The following is a 24822-nucleotide window of genomic DNA, read 5'->3' on the forward strand; positions in this document are numbered from 1 at the left end:
ACGGCCCCGGGGCGAGCGTGCAGGGCCTGGGGCGAGCGTGCGAGGCTCCGGGAGTGAGCGTGAGCGTGCGGGGGCCGGGGTGAGCCTGAGCGTGCAAGGCCCAGGCTGAGCGTGCGAGGCCGAGGGCGAGCGTGCGCGACCCGGGGCGAGCGTGCGAGGCTCCGGGGGCGATTGTGCGAGGCCGGGGGCGAGCGTGCAAAGGCTCCGTGCTTGAGTGTGCAAAGCCGGGCCCGAGCGTGCCCCCAGGCCCCCGTGCCCCCCCCTTCCCCCGTTACACCCCCCCCCCCCGTCCCACCCCCGTGCCCCGTGGCACACGCGTGTGCGAGGCGTGCGAGGATGCGGCCGGGGGCTGGTCCCCCCCCGGGCGCCCCTGGGCCTCTCGGGGGGCCCCCGGGGCGGCTTTAGGCTGCCCCCCCCCGGGGCGCCATGTGGGGCCCCCCCCAGCCTGGCCCCCCCTGGGCACTGAGGGGCACCCTGGGGCCCCCCCCCGGCACCCGCCTCAGCCTGGAGGGCGGCAGCAGGACCGTGGCCGGTAGGAAACGAAGGGGGGGGCGGGAGGGGGGGGTTGGGGGGGGCTGGGGGGCCCCCGATATGGGGGGGGTCGGGGGGGCAGAGTTAAGGATATACTGGGGGGGGGACGGACAGAGTTTGGGGGAGGCCAGGGTTAAGGATATATTGGGGGGGGGACAGAATTGGCGGGCGGGGGGGGCGGAGATGGGGGGGCAAAATTTTGGGGGGGTGGGGGGCAGAGTTTGGGGGGGGGTTAAGGATATATTGGGGGGGGCAGAATTAGGGGGATCCCCAGATTAGGGACGGAGTTTGGGGGGGTCTGGGGAGGGGGACACAGGGATAAGGATATATTGGGGGGGGGGTCAGAGTTTGGGGGATTTTAGGGGGGGGTGGAATTAGGGCGAGACAGAGTTTGGGGGATCCCAGGGGCAAAATTAAGGGGATTTGAGGGGGGGGGAAGTTGGGGCCCCCGGGGGGGGGGCAGATTTGGGGGACCCCAGGAGATTACAGGGATGTCCCTTGTTTCCGGGGGGGGGGGGGCAGGGGGGGTGACATCGATAATTTTGGGGGGGGGGGAGGCAGAAGGATGGGGGAGGGGGCGAGGGCACCCCGGGGGCTGCTGGGAGGTGGGGGGGGAGACCCTCAGGACCCCCCTGACACTGGGGTTACCCCCATGGCCCCCCCATACCCCCCCCCTCCCAGGACACCTGAGCCCCCCCCCAGATCCTCCCAGGACACCTGGGTGTCTGGCCCCCACCCCCCCCACCCCCGACATCTGCCTCCCCCCAAATCCCCCCCCCCCCCCAACACCTGGGTGTCCCCCCCCAGGACACCTGCCCCCCCCTCAAATCCCCCCTCCGACACCTGGGTCCCCCCCCCCGGACACCTGCCCCCCCCAAATCTCCCCCTCCCTGATGCCTGGGTCCCCCCCACCTCCACAGCCCCCCCCACCGCCCCCCCCCCAGCAGGTGGAGGGAGGGGGGTGTGTGTGTGGGGGTCGTCCCCCCCCCCCTTGTCCCCACTGTCCCCTCAGGCTCCTGTGTCCTGTCCTCCCCCCCCCCACAAAATTCCGTGTCCCCCCCCCAATCCCCCCCCCCAGATTACCACGGCGGCCGCTCCCGCAGGAAGAGCGTCCCCGGGGGGAAGCAGTACAGCATCAACATGGACGCCCCGCCCGCCCCCCCCTTCCGGCCCTCGGTGAGCACACGCCTGTCGTCACGGTTACCGTGGTCCCGCGCACGCCTGTCGCCGCGGTTACCCTCGTCCCGCACACGCCTGTCGTCACGGTTACTGTGGTCCCGCGCGTGCCTGTCACCATGGTTACCCTCCTGCCGCACACGCCTCTCGTCGTGGTTACCCTCGTCCCGCACACGCCTGTCGTCATGGTTGCCGTGGTCTTGCACACGCCTGTCGTCATGGTTACTCGTGTCCCGCCCGCGCCTGTCAGCATGGTTGCCGTGGCCCCGCACACGCCTGTCGCCGTGGTTACCCTCGTCCCGCACACGCGTGTCGTCACAGTTACCTTCATCCCGCACGTGCCTGTCGTCATGGTTACTCTTGTTCCGTACACACCTGTTGCCATTGTTACCCTTGGCCCGCACATGCCTGTCGTCATGGTTACTGTGGTCCTGCACATGCCTGTTGTCATGGTTATCCTTGTGCTGTACACGCCTGTCGTCATGGTTACCGTGGTTTTGCACATGCCTGTGGCCACAGTTACGCTCATCCCGCACACGCCTGTTGTCATGGTTACCGTGGTCCTGCACACGCGTGTTGTCGGCGTTGGGCTGGTCCTGTGCATGCCTGTTGCCGTGGTTACTGTGATGCTGCGCACGCCTGTCGCCATGGTTACCTCGCCCTGCACACGCGTGTTGTCACGGTTACTCGGGGCCTGCACACGGATGTTGCCGTGGTTACCCCATCCAGCACACGCCTGTCACCGTGGGTGCCCCATCCTGCACATGCCTGTTGCCATGGTTACCCCACTCCCATGTCCCCATGGTTACCGCGGTCCTGCACACGCGTGTCCTCATGGTTCCCCTCGTCCCATGTCGCCATGGTTACCGTGGTCCTTCCCATGCCTGTTGCCATGGTTACCCTGCTCCCATGTCACCGCGCTCCCCCTACCCCACACACGCGTGTTGCCATGGTTACCCTGATCCCGCATCCCCATGGTTATACACCCCCCCCCCGTTGCCATGGTAACGCCATCCTCTGCTCCCCATCGTCATCGTAACCCCACACTGTGGTACCCGTCGCCATGGCAACCCCGGGCCTGCGGTACCCATCGCTGCGGTAACCCTGGTCCTTTGCTCCCCGTTGCCATGGCAACCCTGCTCCCATGCCGCCGTGGTTACCCCATCCTGCACCCGCGTGTTGCCATGGCAACCCTGGCCCTATGCTCCCCATCACCGTGGGAAACCCCCTGTCCTATGCGGGCTGTCGCCATGGTAACCCCAGGCCTGTGGTACCCATCGCCACGGTAACCCTGGCCCTATGCTCCCTGTCGCCATGGTAACCCCGGGCCTGTGGTACCCATCGCCATGGTAACCCTGATCCTATGCTCCCCGTCGCCGTGGTAACCCTGGGCCTGTGGTACCCTGGCCCTATGCCGGGTACGCCTGTGGTACCCTGGCCCTATGCTCCCCATCGCCATGGCAACCCTGGCCCTATGCTGGCTGCCGCCATGGTAACCCCAGACCTGTGGCACCCGTCGCCACGGTAACCCTGGGCCTGTCGTACCCGTCGCCACGGTCACCGGGGGCCTGTGGTACCCATCGCCATGGTAACGCCAGCCCCCCCCTCCCCGGGGGCTCCCCATCGCGGCGATTACTCCCTCCGTCCCCACGGCCTCCCTGCTCCCCCTGGACCCCCGGCCCCCCCCGGCCCCCCCGACCCCTTCCCGCCCCCCCCGGCGCCCCCCTCAGCCGCCTGTACCCCAGCAAGGCTTCCTGAGCCGCCGCCTGAAGAGCTCCATCAAGCGCACCAAGAGCCAGCCCAAGCTCGACCGCACCAGCAGCTTCCGGCAGATCCTGCCCCGCTTCCGCAGCGCCGACCACGACAGGTGGGGGACAGCGGCGGGGACACCTCGGGGGGACACCCCGGGGACAGCCCCTGGGGACGGCGCGGGGCGGGGGGAGGGGGGGGCAGCCAGGGAGGCGCGGGGGATGGGATGCTCTGGGGGTGGGGGGGTGACGTGGGGAAGGTCCTGCCCAGGTGGCACCAAGGCGGAGGTGGGGACAGTCCCGCTGCCCGGGTGGCCCTGGGTCAGGTTTGGGGACGGTCTTGTTCTCTGGGTGTCCCCAAGCTGGGGATGGGGACAGTCCTGCTGGCCAGGTGGCCCTGGGTAAGGTTTGGGGACGGTCCTGGTCTCTGGCTGTCCCCAAGTTGAGGATGGGGACAGTCGTGCTGCCCAGGTGGCCCTGGGTCAGTTTGGGGACAGTCCTGGTCTCTGGGTGACACTGAGCTGGGGATGGGGACAGTCCTGCCCAGGTGGCACCAAGGTGGAGATGGGGACAGTCCTGGTCTCTGGGTGTCCCCAAGCTGGGGATGGGGACAATCCTGCTGCTGAGGTGGCACTGGGGTGGCCATGGGGACAGTCCTGCTCAAGTGGCACCAGGGTGCGTGTGGGGACAGTCCTGGTCTCTGGGTGTCCCCAAGCTGGGGATGGGGACGGTCCCGCTGCCCGGGTGGCACCAGGGTGGGGATGGTCTTGATGGCCAGGTGGCATCAGGGTGGGGCTGGGGACAGTCCCGCTGCCCAGAGGACACTGGGATGGACACGGGGACAGTCCTGTTCGCCAGGTGACGCCAGGTCAGGTTTGGGGACGGTCCTGTTCTGGAGGTGGCACTGGGTCAGGTTTGGGGACAGTCCCGGTCCCTGTGTGTCCCCAGGCTGGGCACGGGGATGTCCCCGTTTCCTGAATGTCCCCAGGCTCGGTGTGGGGGTGGCCGGTCCCCGTGTCCTCCAGCCGGACACAGGGACAGGGTCCCCGATGTCCCCGCTGTCACTGTGTGGGGCAGGTCCCCCATGTCCTTGTCCCCATGTGGGTCAGGGCGCCCCTGTCCCCATCCACATGTGGGGCAGGTCACTGATGTCCCCGCTGTCCCCAATGTCCCCACATGGGACAGGTCCCCAGTGTCCTGAATGTCCCCATGTGTGGCAGGTCCCCAGTGTCCCCCTGTGAGGCAGGTCCCCAGTGTCCCCAGTGTCCCCAATGTCCCCAATATGAGGTAGGTCCCCAATGTCCCCCACTGTCCCCATGTGTGGCAGGTCACCAGTGTCCCCACTGTCCCCATGTGGAGCACATCCCCAATGTCCCCATATGGGACAGGTCCCCAATGTCCCCCAATGTCCCCAGTATAAGGTAGGTCCCCAGTGTCCCCAGTGTCCCCCTGTGAGGCAGATCCGCAGTGTCCCTGTCCCCGTGTGTGGCAGGTCCCCAGTGTCCCCAGTGTCCCCATGTGGGGCAGGTCCCTCTGCCCCACCCCCTGCGAGGCGGGTCCCTGCTGTGCCTTGGGGACAGGTTGGGGACCGGGTGGTGGCGCAGGTGGCGGGTGGTGCCATTTATAGCCGGAGCCAGTGGGTGGGAGCCGGGCGCGGGATCCGGGCTGGCACCCGGCCCGGCGTCACCGTCACCGTCACCAGCACCGACGATGGGGTACGGTCCCCTGTCCCCGGGGAGGATGGCGGGGGGGGCGGGGGGATGGGGGGTTGTCCCATGTCCTCGGTGTCCCCTTGGGATGTCCCCAGGGAGAGGGTCGCCAGGGGATGGGGTCTGTGTCCCCTTGTCCCCGTGAGCGTGCCTTGTCCCCAAGGGTGTTCCTTGTCCCCAAGGGGGTCCCTTGATCCTAGGGATGTCCCTTGTCCCCAAGACATGGTCCCCAGGGGATGGAGTCTCTTGTCCCCATGTCCCCAGGGGGGGTCCCTTGTCCCCAGGAGATGGTACCCAGGGGATGAGGGCTCCTGTCCCCATGTCCCCTGGGGATGTCCCCAGGGAGATCCCTTGTCCCCAGGGGGATCCCTTGTCCCCTGAGATGTCCCTTGTCCCCAGGGGATGGGCTGGCCCATCTGCATGTCCCTCGGGGATGTCCCCAAGGGGGTCCCTTGTCCCCAGGAGTGTCCCTTGTCCCCAGGAGGGTCCTTTGTCTCCAGGAGATGGTCTCCAGGGGATGAGGTCTCCTGTCCCCATGTCCCCAAGGGGATTCCTTGTCCCCGAGGGAGTCCCTTGTCCCCTGGGATGTCCCTTGTCCCCAGGAGATGGTCCCCAGGGGATGGGGTCTCCTGTCTCCTTGTCCCCCGGGGATGTCCCCAAGGAGATCCCTTGTCCCCAGGGGGATCCCTTGTCCCCTGAGGTGTCCCTTGTCCCCAGGGGAAGGGTTGTCCTGTCCCCGTGTCCCCCAGGGATGTCCCCAAGGGGACGCCTTGTCCCTTTCCCCGGGGGACACAGGTCCTCAGTGCTCCAGGGGTCCCTCGTCTCTGGGGGGAGGGTGTCCCTTGTCCCCTTACTGTAGCGGTCCCCAAGGGGAGGCGTGATGTCCCTTGCCCCCGAGGAGTGTCCCTGAGGTGTCCCCTGTCCCCAGCAGCATCCCTTGTCCCCTACCCACGATGGATCCCTTGGAGGGGGAGGTCCCTTGTCCCCTGTCCCTTGGGATGTCCCCTGGGGGGATGTCCCTTGTCCCCAGGGATGCCCTGGGGGGGGGGGGGTGTCCCTTGGGATGTCCCCTGGGGGGAAGTCCCTTGTCCCCAGGGATGCCCTGGGGGGTGTCCCTTGTCCCCACGGGGAGGGGGGGGGTGCCCGCTCGCCGGGGTATTTTTAGCCGCGCCGCCCCCGGTGGCGGTGACACGGTGGCGGTGACGGCAGCCGGGAGCGGTGGCCGTGGGGACGAGGTTGGGGGGGGGGGGACACACGCGACACGGTGGCGGGGGGGGGACACAGGAGGTGGCGGGGCCGCTGCTTACGCAGCCCCGGGGATAAATATAGCGCCCGGGGGCGGCTTCACCTGCGGCAGCTGCCGGGGGCGGGGGGGGGGGCCCGGACGCCTGGGTCCCCCCGGTTTGGGCGCGGGGGGGCTGGATGCCTGGGTCTCCTGTTCTGGGGGGGACCCGAATTCCTGGGTCCCCCCTGTCTGGGGTGGTGGTGGGGGGGGGAGGGCTGGACACCAGGATCCCCTCTATTTTTTTTTGGGGGGGGGTTTCCCCGGACGCCTGGGTCCCCCCGGGGAGGTGACATTGAGGGTTTGGGGTGGGGGTGTCGCTCCTGGGTGCCCCCCACTATGTCCGTGTCCCATCCATCCCCCCCCCTTTCCCCCCCCACCCTGACTCTGTCTCTCTCTGTCCGTCCCGGCGCCGCGGACGCGTCCCCAGGTCCCGCGCGGATGCCCCAGGTACCCCCTCCCCACCGTCACCGTCACACCCCCCCCCCCCCCCCAAAGCTGGCATGCCGCCACCACCACCACCACCACCACCTTGGGCACCTCCCCAACCCACCCCCCCCAGCGACCCCGACACCCCCCCCCCGAGCATCCCCCCGCGTCCCCGCAGGGCCCGGCTGATGCAGAGCTTCAAGGAGTCGCACTCCCACGAGTCCCTGCTGAGCCCCAGCAGCGCGGCCGAGGCGCTGGAGCTCAACCTGGATGAGGACTCCATCATCAAGGCGGTCCACAGCAGCATCCTGGGCCAGGAGTTCTGCTTCGAGGTACGGTCCAGACCTTCTCGTCACCCACCCCCCCCGGCCATCGCCACGGTGGCTCATCACCGGTGTCCGTCGCCCACAGGTGACCACGGCCTCGGGGACCAAATGCTTCGCCTGCCGCTCAGCTGCCGAGAGGGACAAGTGGATCGAGAACCTGCAGAGGGCGGTGAAGCCCAACAAGGTGAGGAGGGGATCAGAGGGGGGGTGGGGGGGGTCAACTGGTGGGGCTGGAGATGGTCAGGTGGTTGGGCTAGTCAGCTGGTGGGGCTGGAGACGGTCAAGTGGTTGGGATGGTCAAGTGGTGGGGATGGGAATAGTCGAGTGGTAGGGATGGGGATGGTCAGCTGGTGGGCACAGGGATGATTAACTGGTGGGGCTGGAGATGGTCAAGTGGGGGGCATAGTCAACTGGTGGGAACGGGGGTGGTCAGCTGTTGGGGATGGGGATGGTCAGCTGGTGGGGATGGTCAGCTGGTGGGGACGGAGATGGTGAAGTGGTGGGGATGGTCAGCTGGTGCGGGTTGTCAGCTGGTGTGGATGGAGATAGTCAAGTGATAGGGATGGGGATGGTTAACTGGTGGCGATGGAGAGGGCCAACTGGTACGGATGGGTATGGTCATCTGGTAGGGATGGTCAACTGGTATGAGTGGGGATGGTTAACTGGTAGGGATGGAGGTGGTTAACTGGTGGAGATGGGCATGGTCAACTGGTGGGGGTGAGGATGGTCAGCTGGTGGGGATGGGGATGGTCAGCTGGTGGGTATCATCAACTGGTGGGCATAGGGATGGTCACTGGTGGGGATGAAGTGGTCATCTGGTGGGGGTGGAGATGGCCAACTGGTGGGGATAGATGTCCCCATGGGTCGCCCTGGCACTTGGGGTCACCATGCCCTGGAGTCGCTGGTCCTGGTGGCTGGGGTTGTCCCCTGGGGTCACCCCTGCCCCAAGGTCATTGTCCCCATCTGCTCCCACCCCCAGCTCTCCCTGTCCCTGTCTGTCCCACCACCCTGGGCCCCTCCGTGCCCCACATCCCCCCCTACCCCGCCACAAGCCATCTTCACCCCCCACTGTCCCTGCGTCCCCTGCTGACCTCCTTCCCTCCCACCCCTCCGCAGGACAACAGCCGGCGGGTGGACAACGTCCTGAAGCTGTGGGTGATCGAGGCACGAGACCTTCCCCCCAAGAAACGCTACTACTGCGAGCTGTGCCTGGACGACATGCTCTACGCCCGCACCACCAGCAAGGCGCGCACCGACAACGTCTTCTGGGGAGAACACTTTGAGTTCAACAACCTGCCGTCCGTCCGCACCATCCGCCTGCACCTCTACAAGGACACCGACAAGAAACGCAAGAAGGACAAGAGTAACTACGTGGGGATGGTGAGCATCCCCATCGCCAGCGTCACCGGCCGGCACTTCGCTGAGCAGTGGTACCCGCTCAGCCAACCCAGCGGCAGCAAGAGCAAGGCGGGTTGTCCCGCCCTCCGCGTCAAGAGCCGCTTCCAGACCATGAGCATCCTCCCCATGGAGCTCTACAAGGAGTTCGCCGAGTACGTCACCAACAATTACCGGATGCTCTGCGCCGTCTTGGAGCCTGTGCTCAGCGTCAAGAGCAAGGAGGAGGTGGCCTGCGCGTTGGTGCACATCCTGCAGAGCACCGGCAAGGCTAAGGTGGGGGGGGCTGGGGGGTGGGGAGGGGTGGGGCAGGGTGGGGTGGGGGTGGGGTGGAGGGTTGAGGCGGGAGGGAGGACGGCTGATGGAAAGAGGATGGATGGAAGGGCGGATGGATGGAAGATGGATGGAAGGATGGATGGATGGTGGATGGGTGGATGGATGATGGACTGATGCAGGATGGATGGATGGAAGGATGGATGATGGATGGATGGATAGAGGGATGGACAGATACAGGATGGATGGAAGGATGGATGATGGATGATGGACAGATGCAGGATGGATGGAAGATGGATGGAAGATGGAGGATGGATGGACAGACAGATGGGTGGTAGATGGAAGGTTGGATGGAGGATTGAGGATGGACAGATGGCTGGATGGACGGAAGATGGATGGATGGAAGGAGGATGGAACGATCGATGGATGGAGCAAGACGGACAGATGGGAGACGGGTAGAAAGGAAGGATGGATGGAGGGTTGGAAAGAGGGTTGGATGGTGGACTGGATGGATGGAGAAGGATGGGCAGACAGGTAAGGGATGGATGGATGGGTGGGTGGGTGGGTGGGTGGGTGGAGAGTGGATGGAGCAGGATGGACAGACAGATGGGGGATAGATGGAAGGTCGGATGGAGGCTGGATGGAGGACACATGGGGGATGGACAGAAGACAGAAACATGGATGGTGGAGGGAGGGGTGGAAGACAATGGCCAGACAGATGGGGGTTGGATGAGGACGAATGGATGGAGAAGGGATAGAGGACAGATGGAGGACAGACAGGGATGGATGGGTGGATGGATGGACGGACGGACGGACGGACGGACGGACAGACGGACAGAAGATGGCAGGAGGACACAAGGATGGACGGAGGGTGGGCTGGGCCAGCCTGTCCAGGCTGCTGGGGTGCAGGCAGGCGTTGGGCTGCCCTGACGGCCGTGGGCAGGACTTCCTGTCGGACATGGCCATGACGGAGGTGGATCGCTTCATGGACCGGGAGCACCTGATCTTCCGGGAAAACACCCTCGCCACGAAAGCCATAGAGGAGTACCTGAAACTCATCGGCCAGAAATACCTCAAGGATGCCATTGGTGAGCTCCACCGGCACTGGGGGGGTGCTCATCATGGCTGGGGCTCCCTGTCCTGGTCATGTCCCCATTGGCATGGCTGTGGGATGGTGGGTGGTCCCCAGACATGGCCATATCCTCATTGGTATGGCCGTGGAATGGTTGGGTGGTCGTTCCTCACGGCCATGTCCCCATTAGGGTGCAAACGGGGGATCCTCGGTCCCTGCTCATAGGCAGGTCCTCATGGGCATGGCCATGGGATGGTTGGGTGGTCCCTTCTCATCACTGTGTCTCCTTTGGCGTGACTGCGGGGTGGTTGGATGGTCTATTCTCATGGCTGCATCCCCATTGGCATCACCATGGGATGTTGGGTGGCCCCTTCTTCTGGCCATGGGACAGTTAGGTGGCCCCCTCTCATGGCTACGACCCTGTTGCTGTTGTCATGGGAGGGTTGGGTCATCCCTTATGATCATGTCCCTGTTGGCGTGGCCAGGAGATGGCTGGGTGGTCCCTTCTCATGGCCACATCTCCATTAAGGTGATCTGGCCAGGGGACAGTTGGGTGGTCTCCAGCCCCTCTTCATTTCCAGGTCATGAGATGGTTGGGTGGTCCCTTCTCATGGCCATGACCCCATGGAGCCAGCCTGTCTGTGGGACACTGGGGTGGTCCCCGATCCCCTCTGATGTCCCCGTCCCCATGCAGGTGAGTTCATCCGAGCGCTGTATGAGTCGGAGGAGAACTGCGAGGTTGACCCCATGAAGTGCTCGGCCTCCACCTTGGCTGACCACCAGGCCAACCTCCGCATGTGCTGCGAGCTCGCCCTCTGCAAGGTGGTCAACTCGCACTGGTGAGTCCTCAGGGCTGGGGACATCCCCCGGTGTCCCCACCGTGGGTCCCTGACCGTGTCACACCCCCCCTCCACGCAGCGTGTTCCCACGGGAGCTGAAGGAGGTCTTTGCCTCGTGGCGGCTGCGATGCGCCGAGCGGGGCCGCGAGGACATTGCCGACCGGTTGATCAGCGCCTCGCTCTTCCTGCGGTTCCTCTGCCCCGCCGTGATGTCCCCCAGCCTCTTCGGCCTCATGCAGGAGTACCCCGACGAGCAGACCGCCCGCACCCTCACCCTCATCGCCAAGGTCATCCAGAACCTGGCCAACTTCACGAAGTGAGAGCCCAGCGTGGAGGAGCGGGGGGTGGTGGTGGATGACGGTGGTCAGGTGGAGGGAGGGAGGACTCAGGTGGGTGGGGAGGAGAATGGAGGGATGGTGGAGGGAAGGTGGATCTGTAGGGTGGGTGGAACTTTGATGGACAGGTGGATTCACGGGTGGATGGAGGGGAGTTGGATGGGTAAGTTAATGGATGGAGAGAAGATGGATAGATGGACGGAAGGTGGATGGATGAGTTGATGGACAGAAGGTGGATAGATGGACAGAAGATGGATGAGTTGGTGGATGATGGGTGGAAGATGGATGAACGAGTTGACATAGAGGAGTTGGAAGAAAGATGGACACATGGAGAGAAGATGGATGAGAGAGTTAATAGATGATGGGTGTGAGATGGACAGAGGAGTTGGATGATGGACAGAAGATGGAGGGATGAGTTGAATGGACAGAAGATAGAGTAGGTGGATGAGCTGGCAGATGGGCAGAAGATGGAGGGATGGGTGTACGAATGGGCAGAAGATGGAGGGATGAGTTGATGGGAGGCGGAAGATGGATAGCTAGAAAATGGATGGATGAGTTGGTGGATGAGCGCAGAAGATGAAGAGATGAACAGAAGATGGATGAGTTGATGGCTGATGAGTGGAAGACGAGTGAGTTGATGAGTAGGTGAGGTGGTGGATGGAGGGAATAAGGATGAACAGAAGATGGCTGGATGGATGAAAGTGGGGGGATGAGTTGGTAGGTAGAAGATGGCTGGAGGAGTTGGGCAGACAGAATACGGACAGACAAGTTGGATGGATGAGTTTGGTGGGCAGCAGGATGGATGGATGGATGGAAGAAAGGGAGGAAGACGGATGCATGGATGAGTTGGTGGATAGATGGATGGAGAACAAAGGGACGGCAGAGCTGGATGAAGGCCAGACGTGGCCTTACGAAGGGACATCTGGAAGCTGGAGGGACGGAAGGGACAGAAGGTGGCAGGCCAGGCTGGTGTGGGGGGACAACAGCCATTGAGCGGCCCAGCACAGGCCCCGCTGAGCGCCCGCCTACAGGTTTGGCAGCAAGGAGGAGTACATGGCCTTCATGAACGAGTTCCTGGAGCTGGAGTGGACCAGCATGCAGCAGTTCCTCTACGAGATCTCCAACCTGGACACCCTCACCAACAGCACCAGCTTCGAGGGCTACATCGACCTGGGCCGTGAGCTCTCCACCCTCCATGCCCTCCTCTGGGAGGTCATGTCCCAGCTCAGCAAGGTACCCCGGTCACCCGGGACCCCCATGGGAGGGGTGTCACCTGGACACCCGGGTCCTCTCCTGGGTGGTGATCAGGAGCTTGGACACCTAGGTTCTCCCCCAGGGGAGGTTTTGGGGTTCTGGGTGGCCCTGGAGGGGCATTTTGGGTTCCCATCCACCCCTGGCCCCAAGGGGAGGTCATTGGGGTCCCAGGCCCTCGTGTCCCACCACAGGAGGTCATTGGGGTCCCATCCACCCCTGGCCTCAAGGAGAGGTCACTGGGGTTTCACCCACCCAGGTCCCACCACGGGAGGTCATTGGGGTCCCAGCCCCTCACATCCCACCATGGGAGGTTACTGGGGTGCCGGGGGTTGGGGTGGGGACGCGTGGCTGACCTGCCCCCCAGGAGGCCCTGCTGAAGCTGGGCCCGCTGCCCCGGCTGCTGACGGACATCAGCGTGGCCCTGCGCAACCCCCACCTGCAGCGGCAGCCGAGCCAGGGGGAGCGGCTGCCCCCCAAGGGGCTGGTGCTGCGGGGGCCCTCGGCCGACCTCCAGCCCTACCTCGTCCGCGACCTCAACAGGTGGGGACTCCTGAGAACCCCCCGCTGTGTCCCCCCACGTCCCCGTGGTACCCCCCACATCCCCATGGTACCTCCATCCTCATGGCACCTCCACATCCTTGTGGTACCTCCACATCCCGCCCCGGGTCCCCCCCAGTGTGTCTCCCCATGTTGCCGTAGTGTTCCCCCATGTCACCCCGGTGGCCCCTGGTGTCACCTGGGGTGTCTCCCCACTCCCTGTGAGTTCCTCTTGTCATCTGCTCTCTGCCCTTGCAGCTCCGTTGACCTCCAGTCCTACATGGTGCGGGGCCTCAACAGGTGGGTGACGGGGACAGGACGGGGACAAGGACGGGGATGGCATGAGGACAATGATGGGATGGGGCAGTCATGGGATGGAGATGGTGGTGGGATGGGGATAGGGATGGGGTGGGGACAAGGATGGTATTGGGATGAGGATGGTGAGGGAGATGGAGATGGGGAAGGAGTTGGGGAGGGAGATGGGGATGGTTTGGGATGGGGATGGAAATGGAGATGGCGATTGGAGATGGGGATGGGGATGGGGACAGAGATGGGGAAGGGAATGGAGATGGAGATGGAGATTGGGGAGGGAGATGGAGATGGGGATGGGGATGGAGATGGAGATGGAGATGGGGAGGGAGATGGAGATGGAGATGGAGATGGAGATGGGGAGGGAGATGGAGATGGGGAGGGAGATGGGGAGGGACATGGAGATGGGGATGGGGATAGGGATGGGGAGGGAGATGGAGATGGGGAGGGAGATGGGGATGGAGATGGGGAGGGAGATGGGGATGGGGATGGGGAGGGAGATGGGGATGGGGATGGGGAGGGAGATGGGGATGGGGATGGAGATGATGGAGATGGAGATGGGGATGGGGATGGGGATCGGAAGGGAGGTGGGGATGGGGATGACGGTGGGGTTGGGGACGTCGATGTGGCTGAGGCCAACGTGGGGACCTCACTGGAGGTCCCATCTCCCCCATAACCCCCACCCCCCCCCACCAGCTCCATGGAGGTGCCCCGCCTGCCCTCCCCGCCACAGGAGAAGGGGCCGCAGGAGGTGCTGGTCCTGAGCCGCCCCCCCCTGGCCCGCTCCTCCCCCGCCTACTGCACCAGCAGCTCCGACCTGACGGAGCCCGAGGGGGGCCGGGGGGCCCTGGGGGTGGGCAAGAGCGTCTCCATGCTGGACCTTCAAGATGGCCGCGTTGACAGCATCCCTAGTTTGCCCGCCGAGCTGCTCGCCGCCGGCGGCCCGGCCCCGGGGGGGGCTGGAGGGGGGCTGCGTCCCGGCCGCCTCTCCCAGGGCAGCGCCTCCAGCCTGGCCCCCCCTCGCCTGGGGGTACCCGAGCCGGGGGGGCCGCAGTTGCGGGTCCCCCTCTCCTTCCAGAACCCCCTTTTTCATTTGGCGGCCGATGGACCCTTGCGGGGACCCGAGCCGGGGGGTGAGGGGCCCTTCGCCCCCCCCCTGCACGGGTACAGCAAGAGCGAGGAGCTGGCGGCTCCCCCCCCCAAGCACATCACCCACAGCCACAGCTACAGCGACGAGTTCGCCCGGCCCGGGGGGGACTTCAGCCGGCGGCAGCTCTCCCTGCAGGACAGCCTGGCCCCCCCCCAGATCACCATCGGGGCCCCCCCACCCCCCACCCCTCGGGGGGCTCGGGCGGGGAAAGGTGGGGGGCCGGGGCCGGCGGCCCTGGGGGTCCCCTCCAAACCGCGGCCGGCCAGCGGGAACCTGCTGGCGTCCCCCGAACCGTCCTACGGACCCCCCCGCTCCCGGCAGCCTTCCCTGGCCAAGGAGGCGTCGGTGGCCGGGATGAAGCCGCCGGTCACCAAGCAGGTGGGGGGGGGGAGATGGGGGATACGGTTGGGGTGGGGGACGGGGAGGACATGGTGGTGACATGGGGGACATGGAGGATAGGGGGGGCATGGGGCATGGTGGGGATGGAGGGACATGGTGGGGACAGAGAACATGGGGGACATGGTGGGGATGGGGGACATGGTGGGGACATGGGGGCTATGGGGGACATGGAGGATAGGGGGGGCCATGGGATATGGTGCGAATGGGGGACATGGAGGACTCGGCGGATGTGGGGGATATGGGGGACATGGAGGATAGGGGGGCCGTGGGGCATGGTGGGGATGGAGGGACATGGTGGGGACAGAGAACATGGGGGACATGGTGGGGACATGGGGGCTATGGGGGACATGGAGGATAGGGGGGCCGTGGGACATGGTGGAGATGGAGGGACATGGTGGGGATGGGGGACATGGAGGACTTGGGGGACATGGGGGATATGGGGGACATGGAGGATAGGGGGGCCATGGGGCATGGTGGGGACGGAGAGATATGGTGCGGATGGAGGATGTGGGGGACATGGCGGGGATGGGGGACATGGTGGTGACATGGGGGCTATGGGGGACATGGAAGATGTGGGGGCCAAGGGGCATGGTGGGGACGGAGGGACATGGTGGGGATGGAGGACGTGGGGGACATGGTGATGACATGGGGGCTATGGGGGACATGGACGATATGGGGGGGCCACAGGGCATGGTGGGGACGGAGAGATATGGTGAGGATGGAGGACGTGAGGACGTGGTGGCTACAGCAGACATGGGGACATGGTGGGGATGGGGGCCATGGTGGGGACATGGGGACTATGGGGGACATGGAGGCTGCGGGGGCCATGGTAGGGACGGAGAACGTGGGGGACATGGTGGGGACAAAGAGACTATGGAGGACATGAAGGATATGGGGGACATTGGGGACGTAAGGGAACATGGGGACATGGTGGGACATGCAGGGACATGGGGATATAGGGGACACGATGGGGATGGGGGGATGTGGCAGAGATGGAGGACATTTGGGACATGGAGATATGGGGGAACATGAGGGACATGGGGGACATGGTGGGGATGGGGACAGAGAGGGACACGGGCAACATGGGGCAGGGTGGGGATGGAGGGACATGGGGGACATGGGGGAACATGCAGGACACGGGGACGTGGCAGACATGGGTGGACACGGTAGGACATGCAGGACGTGGGGGCACAGGTCACAGCAGGGACACGCCATGGGGACGAGAGGGACCAAGCCCGTGTCCTCGTGTCCCCCCCGCCCCAAGGCCTCGCAGACGCCGTCGACGCTGAACCCGGTGATGCCGGCGGCGGAGCGCACGGTGGCCTGGGTGTCCAACATGCCGCACCTCTCGGCCGACATCGAGAGCTCCCACATCGAGCGCGAGGAGTACAAGCTGAAGGAGTACTCCAAGTCCATGGACGAGAGCCGGCTGGACCGGGTAGGGAACACCGACGGCCCCCGTCCTCCGGGACCTGGGGGGGCAGGGGGCGAGGGGACCCAGGCAGCCAGGCCCCAGGAGGTGACCTCGATGGACCCCAGGTCCCAGGGGATGACACTGATGGACCCAAGTGTCCAAGTCCCAGGAGATGACCTTGATGGACCCCAGGTCCCAGGGACTCAGGCATCCAGGCCCCAGGAGGTGACCTGGATGGACCCCAGGTCCCAGGGACCCAGGCGTCCAGGCCCCAGGAGATGACCCTGATGGACCCAGGTCCCAGGGACTCAGGCATCCACACCCCAGGAGACGACCTTGATGGACCCAGGTCCCAGGGACCCAGGCATCCAGGCCCCAGGAGATGACCTTGATGGACCCAGGTCCTGAGGACCCAGGTGTCCAGGCCCCAGGAGATGACCTTGATGGACCCCAGGTCCCAGGGACCCAGGCGTCCAGGCCCCAGGAGATGACCTTGATGGACCCCACGTCCCAGGGGATGACCCTGAGGGACCCAGGTCCTGAGGACCCAGGCATCCAGGCCCCAGGAGATGACCTTGATGGACCCCAGGTCCCAGGGACCCAGGTGTCCACATCCCAGGGGATGACCCTGATGGACCCAGGTCCCAGGGACCCAGGCATCCCGGCCCCAGGAGGTGACCTTGATGGACCCCAGGTCCCAGGGACGCAGGCATCCAGGCCCCAGGAGATGACCTTGATGGACCCCACGTCCCAGGGGATGACCCTGAGGGACCCAGGTCCTGAGGACCCAGGTGTCCAGGCCCCAGGAGATGACCCTGCTGGACCCCAGGTCCCAGGGACCCAAATGTCTAGGTCCCAGGAGGTGACTCTGATGAACCCCAGGTCCCAGGGGATGACCCTGATGGACCCCCAAGTCCCATGGGATCCAGGATCCAGGTTTCAAGTTCCTAGAGGATGCCTCAGGTGAACCCAGATCCTGGGGACCCAGGTGTCTGGGCCCTGGGAGATGACCTTGATGGACCCCGGGTTCTGAGGACCCAGGGTGTACAGGTGTCACCATGGTAGGGACCCAGGTGTCTGGGTGTCACCATGGTGGGGTCACAGGTGCCCGGGTGTCACTATGGGTAGTCCCAGGTGTTTGGGTGTCATCTTGGTGGGAACCTAGATGTTCAGTCATGATGATGGTGGGCACCTACGTGTCTGAGCATCACCACTGGGGAGGACCTAGGTATCCGGGTGTCACCATGGTGGGGACCCAGTTGTCCAGGTGTCATCATGGGTGGTCCCAGGTGTTCAGGCATCACCATGGTAGGGACCCAGATGGTCGGTCATGAGCACGGTGGCACCTACATGTCTGGGCATCACCATTGAGGAGAACCTAGATGTCCAGGAGTCACCATGGTGGGAACCCAGGTGTTCAGGTGTCACCGTTGGGGGACCTGGGTGTCGGGTGGCGGTGGTGGGGGGGAGATGGCGCCGTCCCCCTGCAGTGTGGGTTGTGTCAGGTGAAGGAGTACGAGGAGGAGATCCACTCGCTGAAGGAGCGGCTGCACATGTCCAACCGCAAGCTGGAGGAGTACGAGCGGCGCCTGGTGTCGCAGGAGGAGCAGACGAGCCGCATCCTGCTGCAGTACCAGCACCGCCTGGAGCAGAGCGAGAAGCGCCTGCGGCAGCAGCAGGCGGAGAAGGACTCCCAGATCAAGAGCATCATCGGCAGGTGAGGGAGGGACCCGGCCCCGGGGACAGCGAGGGGACACCGGGGACGCTGGGGGGATGGGAGGGCGGTGGGAGTTGGGGGTGGAGAGTTGTGGTGGGGCACGGAGGGATGGGAGGGGCATGGGGACACAGAAGGACATGAGGGACATGGGAGCACAGAAGGACATGAGGGACATAGTGGGACATGGAGGACATGGGGACACAGGGACGTGGGGACACAGAAGGACATGAGGGACATGGGAGCACAGAAGGACATGAGGGACATAGTGGGACATGGAGGACATGGGGACACAGAGGGACATGGGGACACAGAAGGACATGAGGGACATGGGAGCACAGAAGGACATGAGGGACATAGTGGGACATGGAGGACATGGGGACACAGAGGGACATGGGGACACAGAAGGACATGAGGGACATAGTGGGACATGGAGGACATGGGGACACAGGGACATGGGGACACAGAAGGAGAGGGGGACATAGATGGACTTGGAGGACATGGGGACACAGAGGGACAGGGGGACATAGATGGACATGGAGGACATGGGGACACAAGGACATGGAGACACAGAGGGACATGGGGACATAAAAGGACATGAGGGACATAGTGGGACATGGAGGACATGGGGACACAGAGGGACACGGGGACACAGAGGGACATGGAGATAGAGGGATGTGGAAGATATGGGGACATGGGGGACAGAGAGGGAGACAGGGGACATGGGGATGCAGAGGGACATGGGGACACAGAGGGACATGGGGGATACCTGGACATAGCAGGACACGGGGGTGTCCCCTCGTGTGCCTGCGTGTCCCTGGGGCGGCTGGCCTCTCCCCACCATGTCCCCGTGCATCCCCAGGGTGTCCCTGGGGGGTGGCAGCCTGTCCCTGGGGCTGGCAGTGTGACACTGGGGGTGTCCCTGGGGTGTCCCCACTTGTCCTTGGGGTGGGTGGCAGTGGGTCCCAGGGTGGGTGTCCCTAGGGGGTGTCCCCGGGGCTGGCAGCGTGTCCCTAGGGGGAGTGTCCCCATCCCCATGGTGGCCCTTGGGTTATAGCATGTCCCCAAGGGGGTGTCCCTGTCCCCTGGGGAATGTCCCCGGGGTGTCCCTGGGGGCTGTCTCCATGTCCCTGGGTGTCCCTGGGGTTGGCAGCGTGTCCCAGAGTGGGTGGCCCCGGGGTGTCCCCATGAACCGGGGTGTCTCTGGGGGTGTCCCCTTGTTCCCAGCGTGTCCCTGGGGGTGTCCCCTTGTGTCCCAGATGTGTCCCTGGGTGTCCCTGGGGGTTGTTGGGGTGTCCCCAGGGTTGTGCCCATGCCCTTGGGGTGTCCCCAGCGTGTCCCTGGGCGTGTCCCCATGACCCTGCTGAAGCCTGGCCCCTGTGTGGTGCCCCCAGGGGCATCCCCGAGAGTGACAGGGTGTCCCCATGTGTGTCCCCCCATGACCTGGCGTGTCTCCAGGGTTGTCCCCATGGCCTTGGGGTGTCCCCAGGGCGTCCCTGGGAGGTGTCCCCGTGACCCGAGGTGCCCCTGGGGTTGTCCCCATGCCCTTGGGGTGTCCCGGGGGGGTGTCCCCATGACCCGAGGTGTCCCTTGTGTGTGTGTGTGGGTGTCCCCATGACCCCGGTGAAGCCCGGCCCCCCCAGGTGGTGTCCTCAGGGGAATCCCCAAGGGTGGCAGGGTGTCCCCGTGGGTGTCCCCCCATGACTTGGGGTGTCCCTGAGGGTGTCCCCATGCCCTTGGGGTGTCCCGGGGGGGTGTCCCCATGACCCGAGGTGTCCCTTGTGTGTGTGCGTGGGTGTCCCCATGACCCCGGTGAAGCCCAGCCCCCCCAGGTGGTGTCCTCAGGGGAATCCCCAAGGGTGGCAGGGTGTCCCCGTGGGTGTCCCCCCATGACTTGGGGTGTCCCTGAGGGTGTCCCCATGCCCTTGAGGTGTCTGCAGGGTGTCCCAGGGGGGTGTCCCTATGACCCAAGGTGTCCCTGGGGTTGTCCCCATGCCCTTGGGGTGTCCCTGGGGGGTGTCCCCATGACCCAAGGTGTCCCTGGGGTTGTCCCCATGCCCTTGGGGTGTCCCAGGGGGGTGTCCCCATGACCCGAGGTGTCCCTTGTGGGGGGTGGGGGGTGGTGGTGTCCCCATGACCCCGGTGAAGCCCGGCCCCCCCGGGTGGTGTCCCCAGGGGCGTCCCCGGGGGTGGCTGCGGGACCCCGGGGGGTGTCCCCGTGTCCCCCGGGGTGCCCCCCCGGGGGTGGCAGCGTGACCCCGGTGAAGCCTGGCCCCGCAGGCTGATGCTGGTGGAGCAGGAGCTGCGCAGGGATCACTTGGGCGCCCACGACCCCCCCGAGGGCCGGCGGCGGCTGCTCGACGCTCAGGTGGAAATTACAATGTCATTGCTCTGCTCCGTGTGACATCGGCCATCCCACGCCGCGCTGGGGGCGGGGCCCGGGGGGGGGAGATGGGGGCACCCATGGGTGGGGGTACCCATGGAGGAGGGGGTATGGGTACCCCAAGGGGGGTTATTGGGGGGGGTCTGTGGGCACCCGTGGGGGGGATATGGACATCCCGGGGCGGGGGGGGGGAGATGGGGGGCACCCACGGGTGGGGGTACCCATGGAGGGGGGGGTATGGGTACCCCAAGGGGGGTTATTGGGGGGGGGTGTCTGTGGGCACCCATGGGGGGTATGGGCACCCATATGGGTATGGGTGGGGATATGGACATCCCTGGAGGGGGGGGAAGATGGGGGCACCCATGGGTGGGGGTACCCCTGGGGGGGGGTATGGGTAGCCCAAGGGGGGTTATTGGGGGGGTCTGTGGGCATCCATGGGTTGGGTATGGGCACCCCAAGGGGGGTTTATTGGCATCCCGGGGAGGGGGGAGCGGGGCTGGGGGCACCCATGGGTGGGGGGGTACGGGCACCCATGGATAGGGCATGGGCACCCCAAGGGGGGGGTTACTGGGGGGAGGTGTCTGTGGGCACCCATGGTGGGGGTATGGGCATCCATGGGGGGGTTTATTGGCATCCCGGGGGGGTAGTGACCTATGGGGGGGGCGGGGGGGAGGGCTATGGTCACCTATGGGGGATGTCGGGGGACAGGGCCATCCCTAGAGGGGACAAGGGGTTGGCTGGGGCGGGGGGGGACACTTGGTGGCCCCGGGGCGGGGGTGGGTTGGTCACTGCTGGGGGGTGGGGGGGCAGAAGGGGACAGAGCCATCCCTGGGGGGGACATGGGGACCCATAGAGGGGTGCAGGGGGGCAGGGCCACCCCTGGGGGGAGGACAGGAGGGGACCCCTGGGGTGGATATGGTCACCCCTGGGGGGACATAGGAAGCCCGCGGGGGGGCACAGCCACCCCTGGGGGGGACAGGGCCACCCCCAGAGGGGACCTGGTGACCCCCAGGGGGATGTGGGGAGGACAGGGCCACCCCCAAGGGGGACAGGGCCACCCCCGAGGGGACATGGTCGCCCCTGGGGGGTGTACAGGGCTGTCCCCAGTGGGGACAAGGCCACCTCTGGGGGGGACATGGGCACCCCTCTGGGGGACAGGGCCACTCCCGGGGGTGCAGAGTCACCCCCGGGGGGGACAGAGCCACCCCTGGGGGGGACATGGTTACCCCCCGGGGGGAGGCAGGGCCACCCCTGTGGGGACAAAGTGTCCCCCAGGGCAGACAGGGCCACCCTTGGGGGGCCCCAGAGCCACCCCAGTGGGGGCAGGGCCACCCCCGGGGGAACATGGTCACCCCTGGGGGGGAGGACAGGGCCACCTCCAGGGAGGACCGTGAGGGACATGGGGGGGGTGTGACAGAGCCACCCCCACCCCCCCCAGCCTAGGGACAGGGCCACCAGCGTGTCCCCAAGGCCACCTTTCCCTCCACCAAGTGACGGAGCCGGTGACGGACCCCCTCCTTGGGTTGGGGGGTCACCCCCCTGCCACCTCAGAGCCACCTCCCCCCCTCAAGGCCACCACGGGGACACAGCGTGTCCCTGACCCACACCCCCCCTCCAACTCAGCCACCCCACATCCCCCCGCGGGGACGAGCGTGTCCCCCCGCGGTGGCCCTGACCCCCGTGTCTCTCTTCGTCCTAGCTGTCCGTCAGGTAGCGCGGGCCAGCCCTGCCATTGTCACGGGACCCTCGGCCTCCGGTGACACGCCAGGTGGGTCCTCCTGTCCCCGTCCCTGTCCCCGTCCCCACCCCCACCCCCCCAGGTAGTGCCCAGAGGACATCGGGGAACCCTTGGGGACACCACGCTGGCATGTCCCCCATGTTCCTCCTGGGCCCTCATGTCCCTCAGGGACACTGAGAACCCTTGGGGACATGGATCCAGGATGTCCCCAAGACCTTCTTGTGTCCCCATGTCCCTCATGGACATTGGGAACCCTTGGGGACATGGATCCATGTGTCCCCATGTCCCTTCTGTGTCCCTCGGGGACACTGGGAACCCCCGGGGACATGGATCCATGTGTCCCCTTGTCCCTTCCGTGTCCCTCGGGGACACTGGGAATGCCCGGGGACACGGATCCACGTGTCCCCATGTCCCTTCCGTGTCCCTCGGGGACACTGGGAACCCCTGGGGACATGGACCCTGGCTGTCTCCACGTCCCTCCTGTGTCCCCATGTCCCCCAGGGACACTGAGTTCCCTTAGGGACACACAACGCTGGGGTGTCCTCTGGACACCAGGAACCCTTGGGGACACACATCTAGGGTGACTTATGTCCTTCTCGTGTTCCCATGTCCCCTGAGGGCCACTGGGAAACCCTTAAGGACGTGGATCTGAGGTGTCCCCTTGTCCCCCAGGGACACTGGGAAACTCCTGGGGACATGGATCCATGGTGTCCCCATGACCCTCATGTGTCCCCATGTCCCTCATGTGTGCCCATGTTCCTCAGGGACACTGGGAAGCCCTGGGGACACAATGCTGGGGTGTCCCCGTGTCTTCAGGACACTGGGAAGCCTTGGGAACATGGGTCTAGGGTCACCCGTGTCCTTCTTGTGTCCCCATGTTCCCTGAGGGACACTGGGGAACCCACGAGGACACGGATCCAGGTGTCCCCATGGTCCCTTCCGTGTCTCCATGTTTCCCTGGGGACACTGGGAGCCCTTGGAGACACGGATTTCACATGTCCTCATGTCCCCAGGACACTGGGGAACCCCTGGGGCCATGGACGTTGGCATGTCCCCGTGTCTCTCTTGTGTCCCTGTGTCCCCTAGGGACATTTGGAACCCTTGGGGACATGGAGCCAGGGCGTTCCCATGTCCTTCTTGTGTCACCATGATCCCCCATGGACTTTGGGGACCCACAGGGACATGGATCCATGTGTCCCCATGTCCCTCTTGTGGCCCCATGTCCCTCAGGGACACCACGAACCCTTGGGGACATGGATCCATGTGTCCCCATGTCCCTCAGGGACACTGAGACTCCTTAGGGACATGGATCTAGATGGCCCCATGTCCCTCTTGTGTCCCCATGTCCCTCAGGGACACTAAGACCCCTTGGGGACATGGATCTAGATGTCCCCATGTCCCTCTTGTGTCCCCATGTCCCTCAGGGACACTGAGACCCCTTGGGGACATGGATCCAGGATGTCCCTATGTCCCTCTTGTGTCCCCATGTCCCTCAGGGACACTGTGAACCCTTGGGGACATGGATCTAGATGTCCCCATGTCCCTCTTGTGTCCCCATGTCCCTCAGGGACACTGAGAACCCTTGGGGACATGGATCTAGATGTCCCCATGTCCCTCTTGTGTCCCCATGTCCCTCAGGGACACTGGGACCCCTTGGGGACACGGATCCAGGGTGTTCCCATGTCCTTCTCTTGTCCCTCTCTCCCCCTGGGGACACATCCCCCAGGTGTCCCCATGGCCCTCTTGTGTCCTGGTGGGACCTTGTCCCCTCCCTGCCATCCTCCATCCCAATCCACCCCAGAGGATGTGGATTTGGGATGTCCCCATGTCCCTCCCCTGTCCCATGTCCCCCCAGCACCCCCGTGACACGGATCCAGTGTGTCCCTGTCCCCGCTGTGTCGTGGCCAGGACATGCCACGGGGACATCCTGGTCCCCTCCTGGTGTCCCTTATGCCCTGTCTGTCCCAGGGGACATGGATCCAGACTGTCCCCATGTCCCCCACGGACACTGGGAACCCCCGGGGACATGGACCCAGGGTGTCCCCATGTCCCTCTTTTGTGTCCCCATGTCCTCCAGGGACACTGGGAACCCTTGGGGACATGGATCCATGTGTCCCCATGTCCCTTCTATGTCCCCCAAGGACACTGGGAACCCTTGGGGACATGGATCCATGTGTCCCCATGTCCCTTCTGTGTCCCCCAAGGACACTGGGAACCCTTGGGGACATGGATCCATGTGTCCCCATGTCCCTTCTGTGTCCCCCAGGGACACTGGGAGCCCTTGGGGACAAGGATTCGTGTGTCCCCATGTCCCTTCTGTGTTCCCATGTCCCTCAGGGAGCCCCTGGGGACATGGATCCAGGGTGTCCCCATGTCCCTCTTCTGTCCCCATGTCCCTCAGGGACACTGGGGACCCTTGGAGCTGTGGATCTGGGGTATCCCCATGTCCCTCTCGTGTCCCCATGTCCCCCTTCGGGACATGGATCTGGGGTGTCCCCATGTCCCCTTGGGGCCACCAAGGAGCCCTTGGTGGCCACGGCTCTGGGCTGTCCCTGTCCTGCTTATGTCCCTCCTGGGGGCGACACCAGCAGGGACAAGAGTGTCACCGTCCCCTCTGGGGGTGGCTGGGGGTGGGTTTGGGGGGGGGGGGGGGGCCACCCACCGTCCCCCAGCGCTGGCGCCCGCCGTCACCCGCCTCGTCTCCATCCTCGTGTCTCGTGTCCGTCCCCATCTCACCTCACCCGGGCCTGGGGAGTGGGGGGGGGGAGGTGACACGCGCGTCCCTGTGCCATGTCCTGTCTGGGGGGGG

General features: G+C 65.3%; 1 protein-coding gene across 21 annotated transcripts in view; it reads left to right on the forward strand.

The window, feature by feature from the left end:
* Window positions 1-24822, forward strand: part of SYNGAP1 (synaptic Ras GTPase activating protein 1) — a 36091-nt gene that overhangs the window by 8262 nt on the left and 3007 nt on the right. For 2 of the 21 annotated variants that reach the window (XM_074571592.1, XM_074571578.1), the window contains 16 exons: window positions 1635-1707; window positions 3453-3574; window positions 7054-7207; window positions 7287-7385; window positions 8318-8872; window positions 9813-9957; window positions 10636-10780; window positions 10860-11096; window positions 12147-12348; window positions 12734-12909; window positions 13165-13206; window positions 13912-14743; window positions 16029-16202; window positions 17684-17895; window positions 20160-20260; window positions 21975-22043. In XM_074571592.1, coding sequence (XP_074427693.1) covers window positions 1672-1707; window positions 3453-3574; window positions 7054-7207; window positions 7287-7385; window positions 8318-8872; window positions 9813-9957; window positions 10636-10780; window positions 10860-11096; window positions 12147-12348; window positions 12734-12909; window positions 13165-13206; window positions 13912-14743; window positions 16029-16202; window positions 17684-17895; window positions 20160-20260; window positions 21975-22043 — 3301 coding nt within the window. In that variant the 5' untranslated portion in view covers window positions 1635-1671. Of the gene's footprint in view, window positions 1-104; window positions 533-1609; window positions 1708-3452; window positions 3575-6876; window positions 6897-7053; window positions 7208-7286; window positions 7386-8317; window positions 8873-9812; window positions 9958-10635; window positions 10781-10859; window positions 11097-12146; window positions 12349-12733; window positions 12910-13164; window positions 13207-13911; window positions 14744-16028; window positions 16203-17683; window positions 17896-20159; window positions 20263-21974; window positions 22044-24822 lie in introns of those variants that run through there. The other 19 variants (XM_074571593.1, XM_074571590.1, XM_074571585.1 and 16 more) reach the window with 19 other exon arrangements.

The sequence above is a fragment of the Larus michahellis genome, unplaced genomic scaffold (genome assembly GCF_964199755.1).
Source record: "Larus michahellis unplaced genomic scaffold, bLarMic1.1 SCAFFOLD_85, whole genome shotgun sequence".
NCBI classification, from domain to species: Eukaryota; Metazoa; Chordata; class Aves; order Charadriiformes; family Laridae; genus Larus; species Larus michahellis.